Source organism: Calliphora vicina, chromosome 1 (assembly GCF_958450345.1).
Source record: "Calliphora vicina chromosome 1, idCalVici1.1, whole genome shotgun sequence".
Taxonomy (NCBI): domain Eukaryota; kingdom Metazoa; phylum Arthropoda; class Insecta; order Diptera; family Calliphoridae; genus Calliphora; species Calliphora vicina.
This window is the reverse complement of record NC_088780.1, coordinates 143,535,960-143,554,718: the sequence shown is the minus strand read 5'-3', so window position 1 is coordinate 143,554,718 and position 18,759 is coordinate 143,535,960. Positions and strand designations below refer to the sequence as shown.

At 29.3% G+C, this 18,759-nt stretch overlaps 1 protein-coding gene across 1 annotated transcript in view; it reads right to left on the bottom strand.

Moving 5' to 3' along the window:
* Positions 1 to 18,759, bottom strand: part of side-III (sidestep III) — a 460,575-nt gene that overhangs the window by 165,716 nt on the left and 276,100 nt on the right. The window contains exon 2 of the mRNA XM_065503027.1: positions 12,364 to 12,496. Coding sequence (XP_065359099.1) covers positions 12,364 to 12,496 — 133 coding nt within the window. The remainder of the gene's footprint in view (positions 1 to 12,363; positions 12,497 to 18,759) is intronic.

Genomic DNA, 18,759 nt, shown 5'->3' with positions numbered 1-18,759 from the left:
GTATTTATCTAAAATTCCAATAACCTAAACATTCACTGTTACAAATAGTACAAAGTATACGTAACATTTTGCCATTTGCCAACATAATGTATAGAAACATTCTTATGTTTACTTAAATACGTTTATGCGTATAAGTGTGTGTATGTATATGTGTATGTATGCGTGAGTATGTGTGCGACAGAAAAGTAAAGTATATTAACAGTTCACGTTACCTAAATTGACAGGGCTAAAGTATATCGATGTTTTACAAAGTATATGTGTGTGTACGTTGTTTTGTCGCTTTTGCTTTGTTTCCCTTCGTTTCCGCTTTCACTCTGCCACTTTTAAAATAAGTTACTGGGGTCGCTTATGTGAAAGTGTGTCTGGCATTAAGTTCATATACATATGTATGTGTTGGTGAGTGTGTGTGAGCGAGAGTAAGTTTGTCTGTTTGTGTTAATAATGTGCAACACATTAAGTCTTACAACTCGGTCTATAAATCACATACAATATTGCCCCTAGAGCAATATCAACAGCATGCAGCTAATATGTATACAACAGCAATACCATAATATATAATTTGTTGTATTTTGAGACTTTTCTTTATTGTTGTTGTTTCTGTTCTATTAACTTTGTTTTTGTTTTATTCCTGGTAAAGGTTAATGCTGTGTGTGTTTGGTTTTTTTTTTCGTTTTCAGCTCTGGTTCTTTGTAATAATGTTTTCACATTAATATTGATATTATTAGTAAATAATAAATTAAATTATACCCATTTATTGTATCAAAGACAATGGGTGGTAAAATAATTAGTATTGGTGGTATTTTTGTTTTACTTTGTTTTGAACCAGTCAGGGAGCATGTATAGCTGCAAATAAATCAAGTGTAATTGATGTATTTTTTATTGAATTAAGACAGTTTTCCATTAGAAACATATTTTGGTAGTAATTGTTTGTTACGCTTTAGGTAAGAGTTATTTCATTAGTGTAGTGATATTATGTTAATTTTTTAATATTTGATGGAGTGTGCTGTCAGCTGTCGGCGTAGAATTTTTTGAAAGAGTTTGGATTTTTATATATAAATAAATGTGTGTTGAATTGGAATATTATGTAGATTGTGTTTAAATAAGATTTTTCTTGATTTTGACACAAGAAATGTTAATGAAATCTATTACATTGTAGGTGTTATTGTTAATATATACTAGAACGTTTTATAATCCTTACAAAAACCATCTTTGATTTTTAACTCTGGAAATGTTTATGTATTTAGTGTGCGACGAAAAATTAATTTTGAACCTTAATCCTTCTGAATTCGCAAAATACTTAGTAAAATTGTGAAAAACTTTAGCTCTGTTAGTGAGATTTTATAATATTTGATCTCATATTTAACCTAAAGAATGATAGATTGTAGTAGTGCTGCCAACGTTTTTTGGAGAAATCGTCAATTTAAAAAAAAATATCGTCAAAATCGTCATGTTAAAAAGAAAAAAATCGTCAAGACAAAAACAAGTTAAAAATACCAAAAACATTTTTTTTATTAACTTTTTAAATATTTTTATTTTATAATTTGAAAGTAAATTTTTAATTAGGCTTAAGTTCATTTTATTATAATTTATTTGTAATAATTCAAAGAATATCACTGAATACTAAAATTTAGACAATTGGCAAATTGGAATGCATTTTCTACCCTGCCAAAGGTATTGGTATTATGTGACTTTACTCTGGTACATTTCTGTGTGACATTTTTTAATAAGTCATTTTTAATTGCTATATTAAAATACTGAGAATTATTTAACTTAAGTAATCTTTTGAAAACAATATTCCTTGTAATGTTGAAGAATGCAAAGTATTTCTGATTTTTGTTTTATTTAAAATTACAATATTAAAAATTCTTTTAACGTTGGCCGACGAATATGGTAGTGCCATTAAACTCAAAACAAATTGTGTTAAAATTGGGAAGGCCTTTGCAATATTGACTCTCTTTAAATTAGAAAAATTTTTCCAATTTTTCGAGTTCGGTGAATTTCATATTACATAATTCTCGAACTTCATTATCAAGTTCTTGATATTCTTTTCCAATTAATAAATTTGGAAAAAGTTTGGCCAATGGAAAATTGAATCAGTTTAATCCTTCTAAAAGTTTATCGGCAAAATCAAAACGTTTTAAAATTTGTGAATCCAATTCAATATAAAATTGGACGTTGTCTGCTTTTCAATTTGTACATTGCAAAAGGGGACTCACAAAATTTGAATTTTAGGAAAGAAGCTTACTTTATGTTCGACAATGAATGTTATCTTTGATCATATTCCTTGTTATGAACTACGTTCAGTTGTTTCTGTTCTCAACTACATACAATATAAAAATTTTGTGAATCTCACTATTATAGTTCTCCAAGTATTGGATAATAAATATTTACTTTGTATGAAATCCCTTTAATTTTTGCTATAACATTAAAGACTCTCACAATTACAGTTCATTTGATATTCGTAAATAACTGTTCAGCTCCTGCCTATTTGTATTCTCTTTATGCACAGTGGTAACAAAATAACTCAATACAAGCTTTACTTTAATTATTATAATTCTCCAGTTATACATGTTCCTACTAAGTGTATCATGACCAATTTCAGCCAAATATCATCAAAATATTAGAAACTGATTCATACACAGCTTAAAGACTAACGAAATAACAATTTTCTTTGTAATGGAGGTCCTAAAACCACTGTTCCGATCCAGACAATTTTTAGCTAAACTCCGTACAGTGGCATGGAATTGATACATACAAAGTTTAAGAACTTTTTGAGGGTCTAATTTTATAAAACGAAACGACAAATGTTACCAAAATTTTGTATTCTTCATAAAAATTGCTTACGCTTCTAAACGTTTCATTTACAAAATGAGACCCTAAATACTTCTAAAATTATAGTTATCCAGATATTGCAAATATACTAATTACTTTGTATGGAATGTGCCAATTTTCAGCGAAAATATTGTATCTAAAATAATAAGAGAGCCATTTGGCAACAGTTCGAAGAATTTTGCAATTATAGCTTTCAAAATATTTAGAAATAACTATTTACGTTATAGTTCTGCAATCATGTCCATTTGCAGCAAATATGCGAACAATGGTACCGAAGAAAATTCAAAGTTTTTTTCACAATAACTATTTAAACGCATTAATTTTTATATATACAAATTCAACTTTGAACCTCCATAAACGACAATAAACAATTTGAGCAACCTCAAACATTGCATGAACATTAAGAAGCTTTCTTTACTCTTATATCTATCATTGGAAATCTAAAAACATTTAGAAAACAATTTAAATTCAACGCAAAACAGTAGTTTAAATCAACAGCCACACATTATGGCCACTGCTATTTACAGTGATCCTTTGACCATGTCATTAACATTTCAACTCTTTTTTAAATTATGTGTTTCTAAACATGTACTTCTTTTTTTTACACATTTTTAACAAAAATATTCTAAAAACCGTAACAACTAATAGTTAGTGAATAGTATGACAAAAAAAATAAATAAAAACCTGGTTTAGAACAAATTAACTTGGCTGCTGTTATACAAAAGTACTTTATTACTAGAAAACATGAGTGCTAGTTTGAATACCTCAACACATACAATTCAGCAAATAATAGAGAATTCATAATATAAATGAACACTTATATAAATGTAAATGCACTGTACACACTGCATAAGTACACAATTGTAGAAATAATGTATGTATATTTGGAATAATGTACGAGTATGTTGATACAAGTGTAAAAAAAGAGGTTAAAATATGACCACCAGAGTAGCACTAAAGTTACAATTTAGTAAATCCAGTAATAGGGAAAAAATTTTGTAAATTTGCATATATACTTGAGAATACATGCATAGATATATATATATAAGAGTACAGTGCGGAATATGGTAATAAAATCATGGAAAATTTCATTCAAAATGTAACCAATACGTTTGAGAAATTGACCAACCTCAAATATTTTAATTCAACCGGCTAGGTTTTGTCATTCCGATTGTAACACATCGAAAACAAAATCGCAAACAAAAGTATATATTCTGGGTTCTTATAAAATTCTAAGATAATCTAACTATGTATGTCCGTACGTCTGTTGAAAACCAGATAGAGTGCAAATGAAAGGTACGAAATGGCTGGAATTTTTCACAATTACTCTCTGTCGATAAAGTTTATTTGGTACTGAAAACTGGCGATAGCGTTCTATGATAGTTTTAATGGTTTCTTTTTTATTAACATTTATGTATGTTAAGATATTTTCGATTTCACTCCTTATTGAAATTTTCTGCACTGTAGCCATAACTCTAGCAACCATTGTTTGCAGCATATTAGTATGTATAAGTACACAATATATATACGGCCAGTTACATATACATGGACGTATACTTATGAACATTAGACCCATCCTTCACAGAAAAAACTATATTTCAATTCAAACATTCATCATATATTGAACTCGTTTCAATTATTTCATAATTGAGTCAAGTATTCATGTGCTCAAAAACAAAATTTTCTGATATTTTCTATTGAATTTTGTGTTTTGAATTTGATAATTTTGACAATTCAATATACAATTTTCGTTATTGGTTAAATTTAAAATACAAAAATTATTGAATACATACTTTTCGTAATTGAAAACACAAAAAAATAACAAAAATCCGTTTTCAATTACGAAAATTATCTATTCAATAATTTTTGTATTTAAAATTCAACCAATAACGAAAATTGTATATTCAATTGTCAAAATTATCAAATTCAAAACACAAAATTCAATAGAAAATATCAGAAAATTTTGTTTTTGAGCACATGAATACTTGATTCAATTATGAAATAATTGAAACCAGTTTAATATGTGACAAATATTTGAATTGAAACGGTTTATGAAATAGTTTTTTCTGTGTTCAAAAAAACTGAATTAGCTTTGGACGGGTCTTGTTTTATTCATTAGTAGCAGTGCCGAAAATTTATTGAAATTGGTATCTATGAAAAAAGAGGTAATTATGTTCTATAAAAAACAAGTAAGAAAGTATAGTCGGTAAAGCACGACTATATGATACCCTACACCAATCTAATTATGAAATAATCGCCATAAAATTAGTTGGCATGACTTCTGCATATATGAAACCTATTTGTGTTGAATTTTATTTGAATACCAACATTTTTAAGAAAATGTAAATGATTTTCAGAAGATGTTATTATATGGGAGCTATGACTAATTATGGACTGATAGTTATAAAATTTAGTAACATAACTTTTGTGGTACCGTGAAATAAATCCCAAATGAAATAAGTCCCCACGAAAAAATTAAATAACACCCAACAAATTTTTCATACAACTTAGGACTTATTTCATTATGAAACAACTCCTAACACATAGGGAGTTATTTCATAATTTTTTGTTGGGAGTTATTTCATAATGCAATAACTCCCAATGAAATTTGTGTTGGGTTTTATTTCATTTTATTTTGGGAATTAGGAGTTATTTCACTGTATTGGGAGTTATTTAATTTTTGTTGGGTTCTACTTTGCAAAAGCAGAACCCATAAATATCAAAACCTGGCTTCACTCAGAAAAATTTTTTGCATTGCCGGCCTTCGGCCAAACGCAAAGGTTTTCTCCTCTGGGGTGTATCAAAAACTGGCATCGCTCAGAAAAGTTTTTTGCATTGACGGCCTTCGGCCGGGCGCAAAGGTTTTCTGCTCTGGGGTGTATTAAAAACCAGCTTCGCTCAGAAAATATTCTTTTTACATCGTCTGCCTTTGTCAGGTTGCAACGATTTCTTAAAATGGTGCGAAATGAAAATTGGCTTTTTGAAATATTATAAAAACTTTCTGCAATGAAAGAAATCTTTTCTGAGCGAAGCGATATTTTGATACACCCCGAAGGAGCGTATCAAATGCAAAACAAATTTTTTGAGTGAAGCAAGTTTTTGACATAAATAAATTGCTTCGGGTTTGGAATTTTTTAATTTCTATTGGGATTTATTTCATTGGGAGTTATTTCGCTTTTTTGGGACTAATATTTTTAAAATTATGAAACCGCCGATTATTGGGAGTAATTTCATTTTACCCTTTGGTAGTTATTTAATTTTTCAAGTTTGGGAATTATTTCGTTTTTGATGGGAATTATTTCATTGGAAGGTATTTCCTTGGGAGTTATTTCATTTGGTGAGCCGAGTTCCGTTTATATAAAACTTATTCTTGCAGAAATTGGTTTAGATATCCATTTAACTAAGATATTCATGATAGGCTTAACTTTTTTCAGATAGGGCAATCGAATGGAAGAGCTTGTATTATATTTTGTCGAATTATCTTTGAAATCGCGACCTGTAGTTTGATTACAAGGTTTACATGGATGGACGGATATCGCTTAATCGACTGAAAGAAAGTGATCCTGAGCAGATTGATATACTTTACGGTGGGTGTTCGGGCAATATTTTTCCAAGTTACAAACATCAGCACTAACCCCATATATTCTCCCTACTATGGTTGAAATCAACTTTTCGTAACCCCAAAGAACATACATAATTTATATACCAATATATCTGCTCTTAAAATCAAAAGAATCGACCCACAAATGGCTGAGATATAAGCAAAAAACTCCGACTACCTCGATTGTACCCCTGTTTGATCTATATATGTATTACCAAGTCATTAATATAGAAAATATGGATTTCTAATGATAGAACTTTCAACCACGTAATTCCTACAATTTAAAAATGCAATTTGTTAAAATCGGGAAAAATATTTTTTAACACGAGTTTTTTTAAAGATTTTTTTACCATAAAATAATTTCAACCATATTTTTTTGACCAATAAAATTTTTTCCCAAAAAGGTATTGACAATCATTATTTTAAAGTAGACCATGGTGAAGCCTACAGCCAAATAAATCAAAATTTGTTAAGAAATCCAAAAAAAGTACAACATTTTTTAACATTTAAACCATTTTCGGAACGGTTTGTATTTATCCTAGTGGTCTCAAATTGTATTAAAAATTAGTTTTATTTACTTAATAACAAAAAATAAAATCCATCCTATCACAATTGTTTAAGGCCGAGTCTAATGTACATACGTAAACATATATATATTTTTCATTTAAATATGAATAGCTGGCTAGATGAGTACAATGAGTAACACATGTAATGTATAATGTAAATACATACGTAAAAGTTAAAAGGTGTAACAATAAAATTTTACACGTAATCCAGCTGAAAGGGGAAACAATTTTCAAAAAAATAATCAAGACTTAACCACCAGCCTCATTCAGCTAACCAGTCACCATGTACGAATATTCATATGAATACAAGGATTATATTTTAGCAGTCTGTATGTATAAAAATGAAACCAAAACGTCAAATGTAACTACACTCTACACAGCTCTTCTAATGAACATTTACAAAATGTATAGTCTAATATATAGTATTAGATGTGGAAAATTTTAACTGAGTGGAAAATTAGAATATTTTACTTCATTTCGAGTAAAAAACCAAAAAAAAAAAAACAAAAAGAGTCGAAAACATACCTACAAGAGTATGAGTTGAATTTATGGTTCGTATTAAAATGTACAAGTGTGATATGGTTGCAAAAAAATAATAAAAAAAATTTTGTGTACACATGTATGTAGAGATGTTGTTTGCTGGTTCGCTGGTGATTTTATATTAGAGCTGGGTTTATTTTTTTACAGAGCTTTTTTGCTTAAACTCTGGTATCTTGTTAAAGTTGCGCTCGTCGTATTGGTATGTGTGTCTGAATAACTGGCATACTAAACTGACAACCACATCCAATTAAATTCCATTTGTATTTGAGTATTTATGTATATGTATTTATTTTAATTTTTCCTCTTTGTGTGTTTATTAGTTCTGCTCTTAAAAAATAGCTTTGCTTTGGATTGGACTTTTTTTTATATTCTTTAGTTGGTAAAAGCTAACAACTTCAAAATTTGTGGCAATCAGATAACGAAAACCCGTGCTGGAAATCAATTGAAAGTTTGAGAAATCAGGTAAGTAATGGTACTAATTTTGATATTTATGAAGTTATGTCTAATAAAATAACATTTAACGTTTATTTCTTCTAGAGAAAATTATCTTCATAACAAGATTAAAGCATGAATGGCGAACGAAAAATAACAACGTTGTAAGGAATTTCTTATCTTATATACTCTTCACAAAATTGTACTTTAAAATTAAATTTTTATTTTTTATTCGAAATTGTTTTTAACTTAAAAAGTTTTTCAAAAATTTTTTTTTTTTAAATTTTTTAATATTTTTTTTAATTTATTGATTTTGTCCCATTGTATGTCCAACTTACTATAGCCTTATATACATCGTTGTAATGGGCATTGAAATATCTATCATTGGATATCCATATTGTCTATATTAATGACATAGTAATCCAGATATAGATAAAAAATAGGCCAAAAATCCAGGTTATCCCGGTCATTTCAGTTATCAGCCATTTGTGGGCCGATTTTGTCGATTTTAAATAGCAACCGAGCCGGAAGAATTCGTGATATATTGGTGTATGAATCATGTATGTAAGTTCTTTGGAGGCTACGGAAAGTTGATTTCAACATACAGACGGACATGTCTTATCGACTTCGCTATCTATAACCAGTGTTTAAAAAGCTACGATAACTAACAAATTTTTAACTGTTGCTACAACTACTGCTTCAAAAAAGTGTATGTAGCGGTAGCAGTAGCATTTGTCCTTTTTCGTTTTCTTGTTTTTTTAAAACTACTGCTACCTTCAAAATATAAAACTCTTAACAGAGCAGTAGTAATAAAACATGAATTGTAAATGGAGTAGTAGCATAAAAATACAAATCAGTGCTACTGCTCTATATCGAGTTTTAATTTTTAAGGTAGCAGTAAAGTAACAGTTGATGCAGCAGTTAAGGTAGCAATAAAAGTAGTCAAAAAAGAAAATCTTCAGTCATAACACCAAAATTGACAGAATTAAACACTGTGTGTTGTTTTTGTTTTGAGAGAGTTTGAAAGAATTATTCGTCTCAGATGTTCGTGTTGCTAACAGAAAGATCGTGTTTTATGTGTGTATAACAAAAAAGCCGAACTTTTGTTTACAACACGACCAACTTACACAAATATACATTCACAACAACAACACATAATATACTTTTTTGGCTGAAGATTTTTATTTTTGACTTATTTTATTGCTACCTCAACTGCTACTTAGCTGCTACTTCAACTGCTACTTAACTGCTACTTCTTCTACTACCTCAACTGCTACTTCTATTACTACTAAATTTTAAAAGTAGCAGAATTAATAAAAAACTAATGACTGCTACATCAAAACTTTTTCTTTCTTAAGGTAGCTACTACAACTACTGCTACCAAAATGTGAAGGTAGCAGTAGTAGTAGTAATTATTGACTCCGAGTTTTTATTAATTTTTTAACTAAACTACTTGTGTTTTTTCGTTGCTACTGCTACTTGTAGTCTAGTTTTTTAAACACTGTCTATAACGATACAGAATATGTATACTTTACGCACATTTTACACGGAATTCAGTGTAGATAATACAATATTGCTTGCAACAAGAAATGTAAACTATGCTAAAATACATAATTGCTTTGTGAATAAATTGCGCGGGAAATCTTAATAACTTTATTTTGTTTTCCTTTGATTTCAATGGGTTCTCCTTATCCGATTAGCGTCAAGATTTAAAGTAGTTAAAACTAGTACAGAACAGAATTATATCCGTCTAAAACAAATCTTTTATTTAAGGGCAGGTCTAATGTTCATGTATTCTGCAGTGTGTATGTGTGAGAATTAGTTTATGCGTTTTGTGTGAACCACTTTTTTTGTTGCAAATTTAGCGTTAGGAATAATTCCAGAACTTGCAATGTGTGAGGATATAATTGCACATTGGGTATGGGAAATATTTTTTTTGCATTTTTTTTAAACACGTGTAGTATTACTGGTTAAGGTAATTTTAAAGTATCACATTTAAAAGGCTTTCCAAATTTTAGTTTAAACCAATCACTTTAAAATAAATTTTTTTCGAGAAATTTGATTTTTTCATCTGGTTTTCAAAATTTATTCATATTAAAAATCAGCGTCCCATCAACAGATGTTTGATAAATTTAGCTTATTTTTACAATTTAAAGAGAATTTCTGATTGATATGTTATTCATTTTTATCATTGCGCGCAAAAATTAAGCTTGTTTAATGTTGAAAATTTAAAAAAAAATCTTAAAAGTGCAGCCAAACAAAAACCAAGAATTCTTTCAGCATCTGATAAAACATTTATTCAATATTTAGGGCCTCATTTTATAAACCGCAACGACAAACGTTAAACAAATTTATGGCATCATTTTATAAAACGAAGCGTTCAGAAACGTAAGCAATTTGTATGAAGAATACTGGGAAAAAGGTTTTAAACTTGAATATTGTCCATTCAAAATTTCTTTGCATTTTGTCGTTTGCATTTTATAAAATGAGGCCAGTAGTATGGAAACTATTAAAGTTTAAAAACTTTTTTCCAGTATTCTTCATGCAAATTTCTCCGAACACTTTGTTTTATAAAATGAGGCCCTTGATAATTTTTAGAATACCACGAATATTTTTATACCCACTTGATACAGTTGATTTTGTCATTCCGTTTGTAACACATCGAAGACCCATAAAAGTATATATATGTTGCGACCTTATGAAATTCTAAAACGATCTAGCTATATCTCTCCGCCTGTTTGTTGAAATCACGATAGAGCCCAAACGAAAAGTGCTAGCTTACTGAAATTTTCTGCAAATACTATCTGTTGATAGTGTTGAAAATGGGCAATAGATCCACGATTTAACCTAGTACCATAAAAATATTCCTCCGGAATTCTGTTTGGGCAGTCATAAATATGTTGATCATGTGAAAATCCTGAGTTTTGCTTAAATTAGTTCTAAGTACTCTGAAATTACTGTAAATTATGTTGAAAATCGCGCAACATTTGTTCTCGAGAACATTAATAATTGTCTTGTAACACAGAGGAATAAAATTTACATTTTGCTTTGGTGCAAAAATTATGCAGGTTTAAAGTTGAAAATATTAAAAAAATCTCAAAAGTGCAGTCAAAAAAAAAAAAAACAATTGCTAGAATTCTATCAGCATGTGATGAAATATTTATTCAATATTTAGTGACTGATTTTTCTTAATATAAAATTTTATGGCGGATAAAGCTAAAAGAGTCAAATTCCAACATTCTTGAAAGTTTATACAAACATTCCAAAACATCTACCAAAATTATTATACTCAAAGGAAACATATCTTTGCGTAGACCAGTTTCATGCTAAAAAAAATTTCATGTTCTAAACTACATTACCCAAAATTTAGAAGAAAAAAAAACACAAAAAATAGGGTATGTAATGGGAATATAAAAACCGTGATTTCTAAAACGCGAGCTGACTGGAAAAAAAACAAGTATAGCATAATAATGAGGGTCATACAAAACGAAGTTGAAATTTCGCAAATTTTCGCAAAATTTCTGTTCTGCGGTGTAATAATTAATATCGTGATGAAATTGAATATAAATAAGATTTATATTAACCTAAATCATTCTACCAACTTTTGTGAGGATCGATCCATAATTGACCCTACCCCTCATATAGCCCGTATATGAGAAAAATATTTTATTATCACATATTGATGGTCGGTATTCAAAATATAACGTTTTGCTTGTTTATTTTTATCCCTAAATGATTAGTAACCGTACATTTTGGTACGGTCTACCGAAGTATGTCTCTGATTTTTTCACTTTGAAAAACAAAAGAAATTCAATCTTTTTGTATTCAGTTTCAACGACTCCATGATGACTAAACATCTGGATTTAGCTGAGAGCATTACCATGACATGCTATCAGCTAAAGTTACTAAAAATAATAGTGATGGTTTTTAATCACAGAAATCATTGTAAAATCAACAGATTTATTTGACAAGCTTAATTCTCTTAAATTAAATTTTTTGTAAAAATTTCCGGCGGTATTTTTCAAACAATTGAAATAATCTTAAATGCTTTAACATACATCCTATCATACATTATTTCCCAAAAACCGTTCATAAATAACAAAAACAAACATAAATATTTTATCCTCATACCGGAAACCATTCCTTTCTCTTATCTAATATTGCATTTAGCTCAAAATCCAAAGTTACACATTATATTCTTTTTGTGTTTGTCAGATTTTTATATGCGGAAATAAATTTCTATAAGAACAAAGTGTGTATGTGTTTGAGTGTATCTTGTCTACAAATGCTTGAATTTTTTCCACATTTTACACCGTGCTTAGTTTCTCTACTTTTATTATTACTATTATTTTTAAAAGTCATATAAGAGATGATATTTGTATAATGCTTTACCTGTAAAGTGGTTTACCAGCACTTTCACGAAACCACAGGACCATATAAACTCTATCATCCTTGGCTTCCGGTTCGATGTCACATGGCAAAGTGGCTGTACGACCCAGTACCGCTTCAACTGCTACTGTTGAGACTGTAAAGTTAAAAAAAAAAAATGGAAAAATAAGCACATTACAAATGTATACGAATTAAAATAACATTTTTATTTAACACACACACTTAAGCAGAAATAAATAACTGTATGTATGTGAGTGTGTTTAAACTAAAATGAGAAAATTTTAAATAAATTGAATGATATATAAAGTTAAAAACGTGTTTTAATTAGAAAATTTTCATACCTTGCGAACAATGAGATCGTGTTGGTTGGTGCAAAAAAAAAAATTAAAACGTTGTTCATCAACTAAATTTATATTTTCATTTATTTCTTTTGTAATTTTACTATGTTATTTCCTTAATTATAAAATTTCATACCGTAGACTGAGCCCCAGTTAAAGTCTAGGCAATCTTACAAAAATGTAAATTCTAATTTGAAAATTTTTATAACTTATTTTATTATTTTTTTGTGCCTTTTGTAACTTTGCTACAAATGAACTTAATTTCCTTTGCTCATTAACACTTTAACATACATAAAAATGTTTCAAATGTCTTTTTTTGTTTGGTATGTTTTATAATTTTTTTTAACATCCTTGACTTGATTGTTTAAAGCAGAGAAGGGAAAACTTAAGTAACGAATGGGAATTTAAATAAATTTTAATATAAATAGTTAAATCAAATTGTTTGTAGGATACAGTTTTATAATGGGGTCATAATAAGTTAACAGTCTTTTGTAATTTTAAAGGTCATTACTATAGATCAAAATATTATTATTTTTCATCAGTATACCTTCTTAAATGGTTTTCCAATAAGGGCATAACAATTATGTATTTAAAGTTGAAAAATATAAATAAGATTATTGAAACGAATGAGAGTTTTTTCCTTGTTTTAATAGCTTAACCACATACTAATTCAACTTTTGGATTTAGAGTTGTATAAACGCACTGTAAAGCAGATATGGATGAGCAAATTTTGTTAAAAGCGTTATTACTCAATCACCATCAGATAGATAGTTATTCGATGCCAACATTTTGGTGATTTCAAATTTGTTGTAGATTTTTAACCACTCCCCTTAGAAAAGTAATACGCAAAGCAACTGTTAAAAACTGAATTATGCGTCGTTTGTTACATTGTACGTGACATTTGTACGCCTATGCATTATAGGTAATTTCACCCATTTTTGAATTTTTTGTTGTTGGTATTTGATAAAGAAAACATTAAAGCAAATAACGGCAAGTTTTCAAAGCCATTGTTTGTAAGCAAAGTGTTGAAAGCAATCGAATTTTTAAGTTTATTTAAATAGTTAGAAAACAAACACAAATTTGAAGTAAATATGGAAAACAAAAGCGATAGTAATAGTTTAAAAAAATATTTTGTAAAAAAAAAATGTTTTTTGAGAAAAAACTCATACTTCTGACATAACCTTTAATTATACCCTACACCACCATAGTGGGGAGGGTATTATGCATTTGTGCAGATGTATTGGTCTAACACCCACCTTAAAGTATACCGATCGACTTAGAATCGCTATTTCGATAAAATTTGGTACATATAATTTTTTCGGCCCAAGGTCGAAGCCTATTGAAACTGGCTGAAATCGGTCCATTATTTCACCTAGCTCCCATACAAATGTTCTCTCGAAATTGGACTTTATCGGTCATAAATGTTTAATTTATATATGTATCTACACAAATTTCGCTCCAAATAAGTTTTATATATACAAAATTCATGTCACCAAATTTTGTTACGATCGGTCCATAAATTAAAAATGTTGGTATATACACAAAATTCAACATAAATAACTTTCATATAGACATAAATATTATTTGATCGGGCTTGACCGACCATACTTTCTTACTTGTTTTAAAATTTTTTTTTAAAAAATTAATTTTGGCTAAGCTTTTAAAAGGTTGGTCGAATTTTGCTGTGTTTAAACAATCAGAAACGTGTTAAATAAAGGATTTTGAGTTTAATTTGTCAACTTCATGTTGCACTTTTTGAGAAATATAATTTTTCGTAGCAGCCTTCGCTTGCAAAATAGCGAACTAGTGGAAGATTGGTTGGATGAGCTAAAGAAAGATGAGAAGAATGCTGCTGTTTACAATTTTATTGTTGCTACACTAGAATGCGGCAATGTTTTGAATGAGGAATCGGATTACGTGAAGCAAAAAGTGCAAATTTTTTGTAAGAATATCTCAGAGATTTCACTCCATATTGGATCCGCCATTTTGAATTCGAAAAATTTTACCACAGATTCGAAATCAGCAATCTTGAATACCACCGCATACCGATTTTCATGTAAATATTTACGCCGCCATTTTGAATCTCTAAAATTTTACCTCAGATTTGAAATCAGTAATCTTGAATACCCCCGCAAACCGATTTTCATGTAAATCAGCATACATTTGAAAATCTACGCCGCCACATTGGATTCGCCATTTTGAATTTGAAAAATTTTACCTCAGATTCGAAATCAGCAACCTTGAAAACCTCCGTATACCGATTTTCAACCTTGTTCAGTGATTCCTTATAGTTTTGGCTACAAAAATGAGTGAAATGAAATGATTTAGCAAAAATAAGAGTATCTGAAAAATAATTTGGTCTTTATATTCCATTTAGTGGGTACTATAATTTTAAAAACTAATAAGTACTTTCGATACATTGTTGTCCAAAATATCCAGCGAAATAAGGGTATATCGTACGTGACATAAAACAGAAGTAATTCTGAGGTAAGTGTAGAAATATGTGAGTCGTAAGAGTCGTTATATTTTATTTTAATCTTACACTAACAGAAGTAATTTTGAGGTAGGGTAGAAGGGGGACCAAACACCACTTTTTTTTGATGCGTTCTCAAATTAAAACCACAATATATATTCTTAATTTTTTTCTTGTTTCGGATACATCGATATGTTGGCTTTAGTATTGATCATTTCAATCTTGCCTATCTCATCTTAATATACAGATTTTTTTAACATTTCTAGACTGACCAAAAACGGCGAAACCACCCCACCCATGGAGTTAATACGCCATAGGGATGGGGCTGATATGTCATTTGTAAAATAAGACAAAAAATCAAAAAATCTAAACGTATTTTACTGTTTCATACCTTAATTCACAAAACAAAGTATAATAAACTAGATATTTATTGTTTATTTCACATAACTTAGCAAAAAAAAAATTTAAACAAATTGTAACTGATTTTTTCTATATTTTATCAAGATTTTGCTCTACATCACAGGGGTTCCTTGTATCTGGCGTATGTGCCTCAGGGGGAGTTTTGAGGTTTAATATAAAGTTTTTTCATACTTCAAATTAAATGACCGAAAAAACTATTGTCACTTATTGTTCACTACTATTGACATTCTATCACCAACCAATATCTATTTTGTATCACTAAAACTAAAGAAGTTGGCGCAAAAAATTCGCACGCTGTAATATTTTCACAGCTTGTAGAAAAATCATTAATCGCGTCTGGCTCACATCATATGTAAAATTAAACTTTCAATCTTTCAGGGATGATAAATAATCGATAAACGAATCCATAACTTGATAATGTAACAAAAGCAATTGCTTGGTGTTTAAGTTATTCGGTGTTGGCAGATGTACCCCTATGGCGCATGATCCCCCTTCTACCCTATATGTGGAAATATGCGGAAATCGTGAGAGGCGTTATGTTTTCTTTTATTTTCTTACACTAAGCCAAATATTTTTCCTTTACAATCCGTCATATTTTAAACAAAAAATCTTTGGATGATTTTATAAGTAAAATAATATAATATCAATTGATCATATAAATCAACTAAAGTTAATAATTAAATTTTTACACAAGTAAATCATTTTTGTTTCAATATTTATTTTTTACGAATGTCAAAAGATCAATTGAAATATTAGTTTTGTTCTAGATATCTACTAACACAAAAATTATAAAACTCATTTTTTTCGAAATGGCAAACAAATTATACACTATTGTTTTATTAAGGGGACGATATATTCTATAAATATGTGCATATGTATACAAAAACTAAAAAACACAAATAGAAAATATATATTCGGTTTCAAAAAACAAGGTTCTAATAGCAAAACAAAACAATCAGAGCCAAATTCCTCACCGCCATTTTAGCCTAAAACATACTAATTAAATTATGAAAAGAAATATAGTTAGTTAAAACTATTATTTTTCGCCCTTAAAATGTTGTAATAAGCTCTATATAATTTCACATGTTACAATTTTAGTGTTTTCTCCAATTCAGATCATCTTGAAAAACAGTTTTAAGAGTTGTTGTGTTTTCAGTCGGGGTTATCATTCTCGTGGAATTGCTCATATAAATCAACTAAAGTTTATAATTAAATTTTTCCACAAGTAAATGATTTTTGTTTCACAATTTATTGTTATTTTATGTCGGCTTTAAAAACCGAATTGGAATTTTTCTATATAGCGAATTTTTTGCTTACATCCCTATCTTTTCCGAATTAATAAAGACACAAACAAAGATTTTACTGTTATTTCGACCATAATTCCATTTCTGAATGTACTAAAGTTTCATCAATTTGTATTCATATGTATATTCCCTAGGAGAAAAGGAACTACCAATCTTATCACGTGACAGTTGCAAAGTGGTAGGGACCGCATCCAGTTCTAACATTTTATATGAAGGGGACCTGTCACTTTAACACTTTGTGACAGGTCTCAGAACTTACCTAAATGGACGTATTCAATTTCGGTTAATACAAGACCTGTCTCATATATTGTCACAAGTGAACAACTCGCTGAACTAACCTAAGCGCACTTATTCAATGTCGGTTCAACGTATTTTAATAATATTTGGTAAAAAAAGTTCAAACTATTTTAATCCTATTTAGTGACCACTTTCATAATAAACTGAACCGGTTCATTTGCGTTATGTGACCTATCATAATGAGCCGAAAAGATGTGATTTCACCACTTTCTAGACCAACATCATGCCATATAAAGAGATTGAACATAACACCCACAAAACCCAGTCACAGGACTAATTTTGTGTCAGTTACCTTTCCTCAGTAGTATCTTCAAACTCTTTAACACTAGTTAAGTGATATGTCTTGTTTTCACCTATCATAATTCGTTCCTTTTGGTAATAATTTTGTATTCGCTGGTCACAGGACAAGTGCTCTAGAACAATTGACACAAAATTGCCGCAGGGTTAGGGTGTGATAGAAAGGAAATATTGGTATCATTTTGAAAAGCTTAAAATGCCCTTTAATCTTGTATATTTAAAAAACCTAAAATACTTTTTTTTATTTTATTGTGGGTTTTTGGAACTATTTTTAAGGATTCAAAAAACATCAATAGTATTAATTTTTGATGCACAATCGACTGTTGAAATCAAATTTGCAATATAATCAACCGTTTTTGCTCTACAGAAAAATGTGATCAAAATGCGCGTCTTTTGCTGCGTTGAACCACCACAAGGAGTGAAAATTTTCCAAAGAAAAGGACACCATTAGTTTTATTTGCGCAAAAACCTTCAGAAAAATGATAATACTCGAAAAGCAAATGACGTGATCTGTTCACAAACGAACTCTAATGTATATAGATAAATGCCCTTATTTCATTTTAGACAAATTTTAGCATATTGTGGCTCGGATTTTTTAGTTAAATTTTGCTTCCATTCCTCACTTGTCTTTAAAATTCAACTACATAATTATGCAATCAATTTAAAATTCCAGTGCCTTAGGTTGGTGACACTGTTGCTTTATTATAGGCTCATTTAGGCAATTTAACACATACCTTATTTAAACTGTAATCACATAACCCGGTTGCCCCCATGCATTACATAACCTTGTATATATACACATCCACTTACACAAATACAGATAAACACAAACATACAAACATACATACAAACTCCTATAACGAATCACAGTAATAGTACGTGAGTTGGAATATTAATCGAGAATTGACGAGTATAAAGTAGAGGTTTCCCTTTCGGTTTTTTGTTGTTGTTTCTTCATTGTATATGTACCTTAATACAAGATTGGATGTGTGTGCATCAGATATTTGTAGGAATAGTGAGTGGTAGTTATCTTAACATTAAAATTGCCACTTTATGTCAACAACAGATATTTAGCCTTTTTTCACACCCACCCACAGTTTTTACATGCACAATACACGTTTATGTAACACCATCACCTCCATATAAATGAAACAAAAATTTATATAGTTTTATAGTATATGTATATGAAAATTGCAGGTTTTTCTTCTACATTCTTAAAGAAATTCATAGAAAAATACCACAGAAAATAAACTGAAAATAATAATAGGAA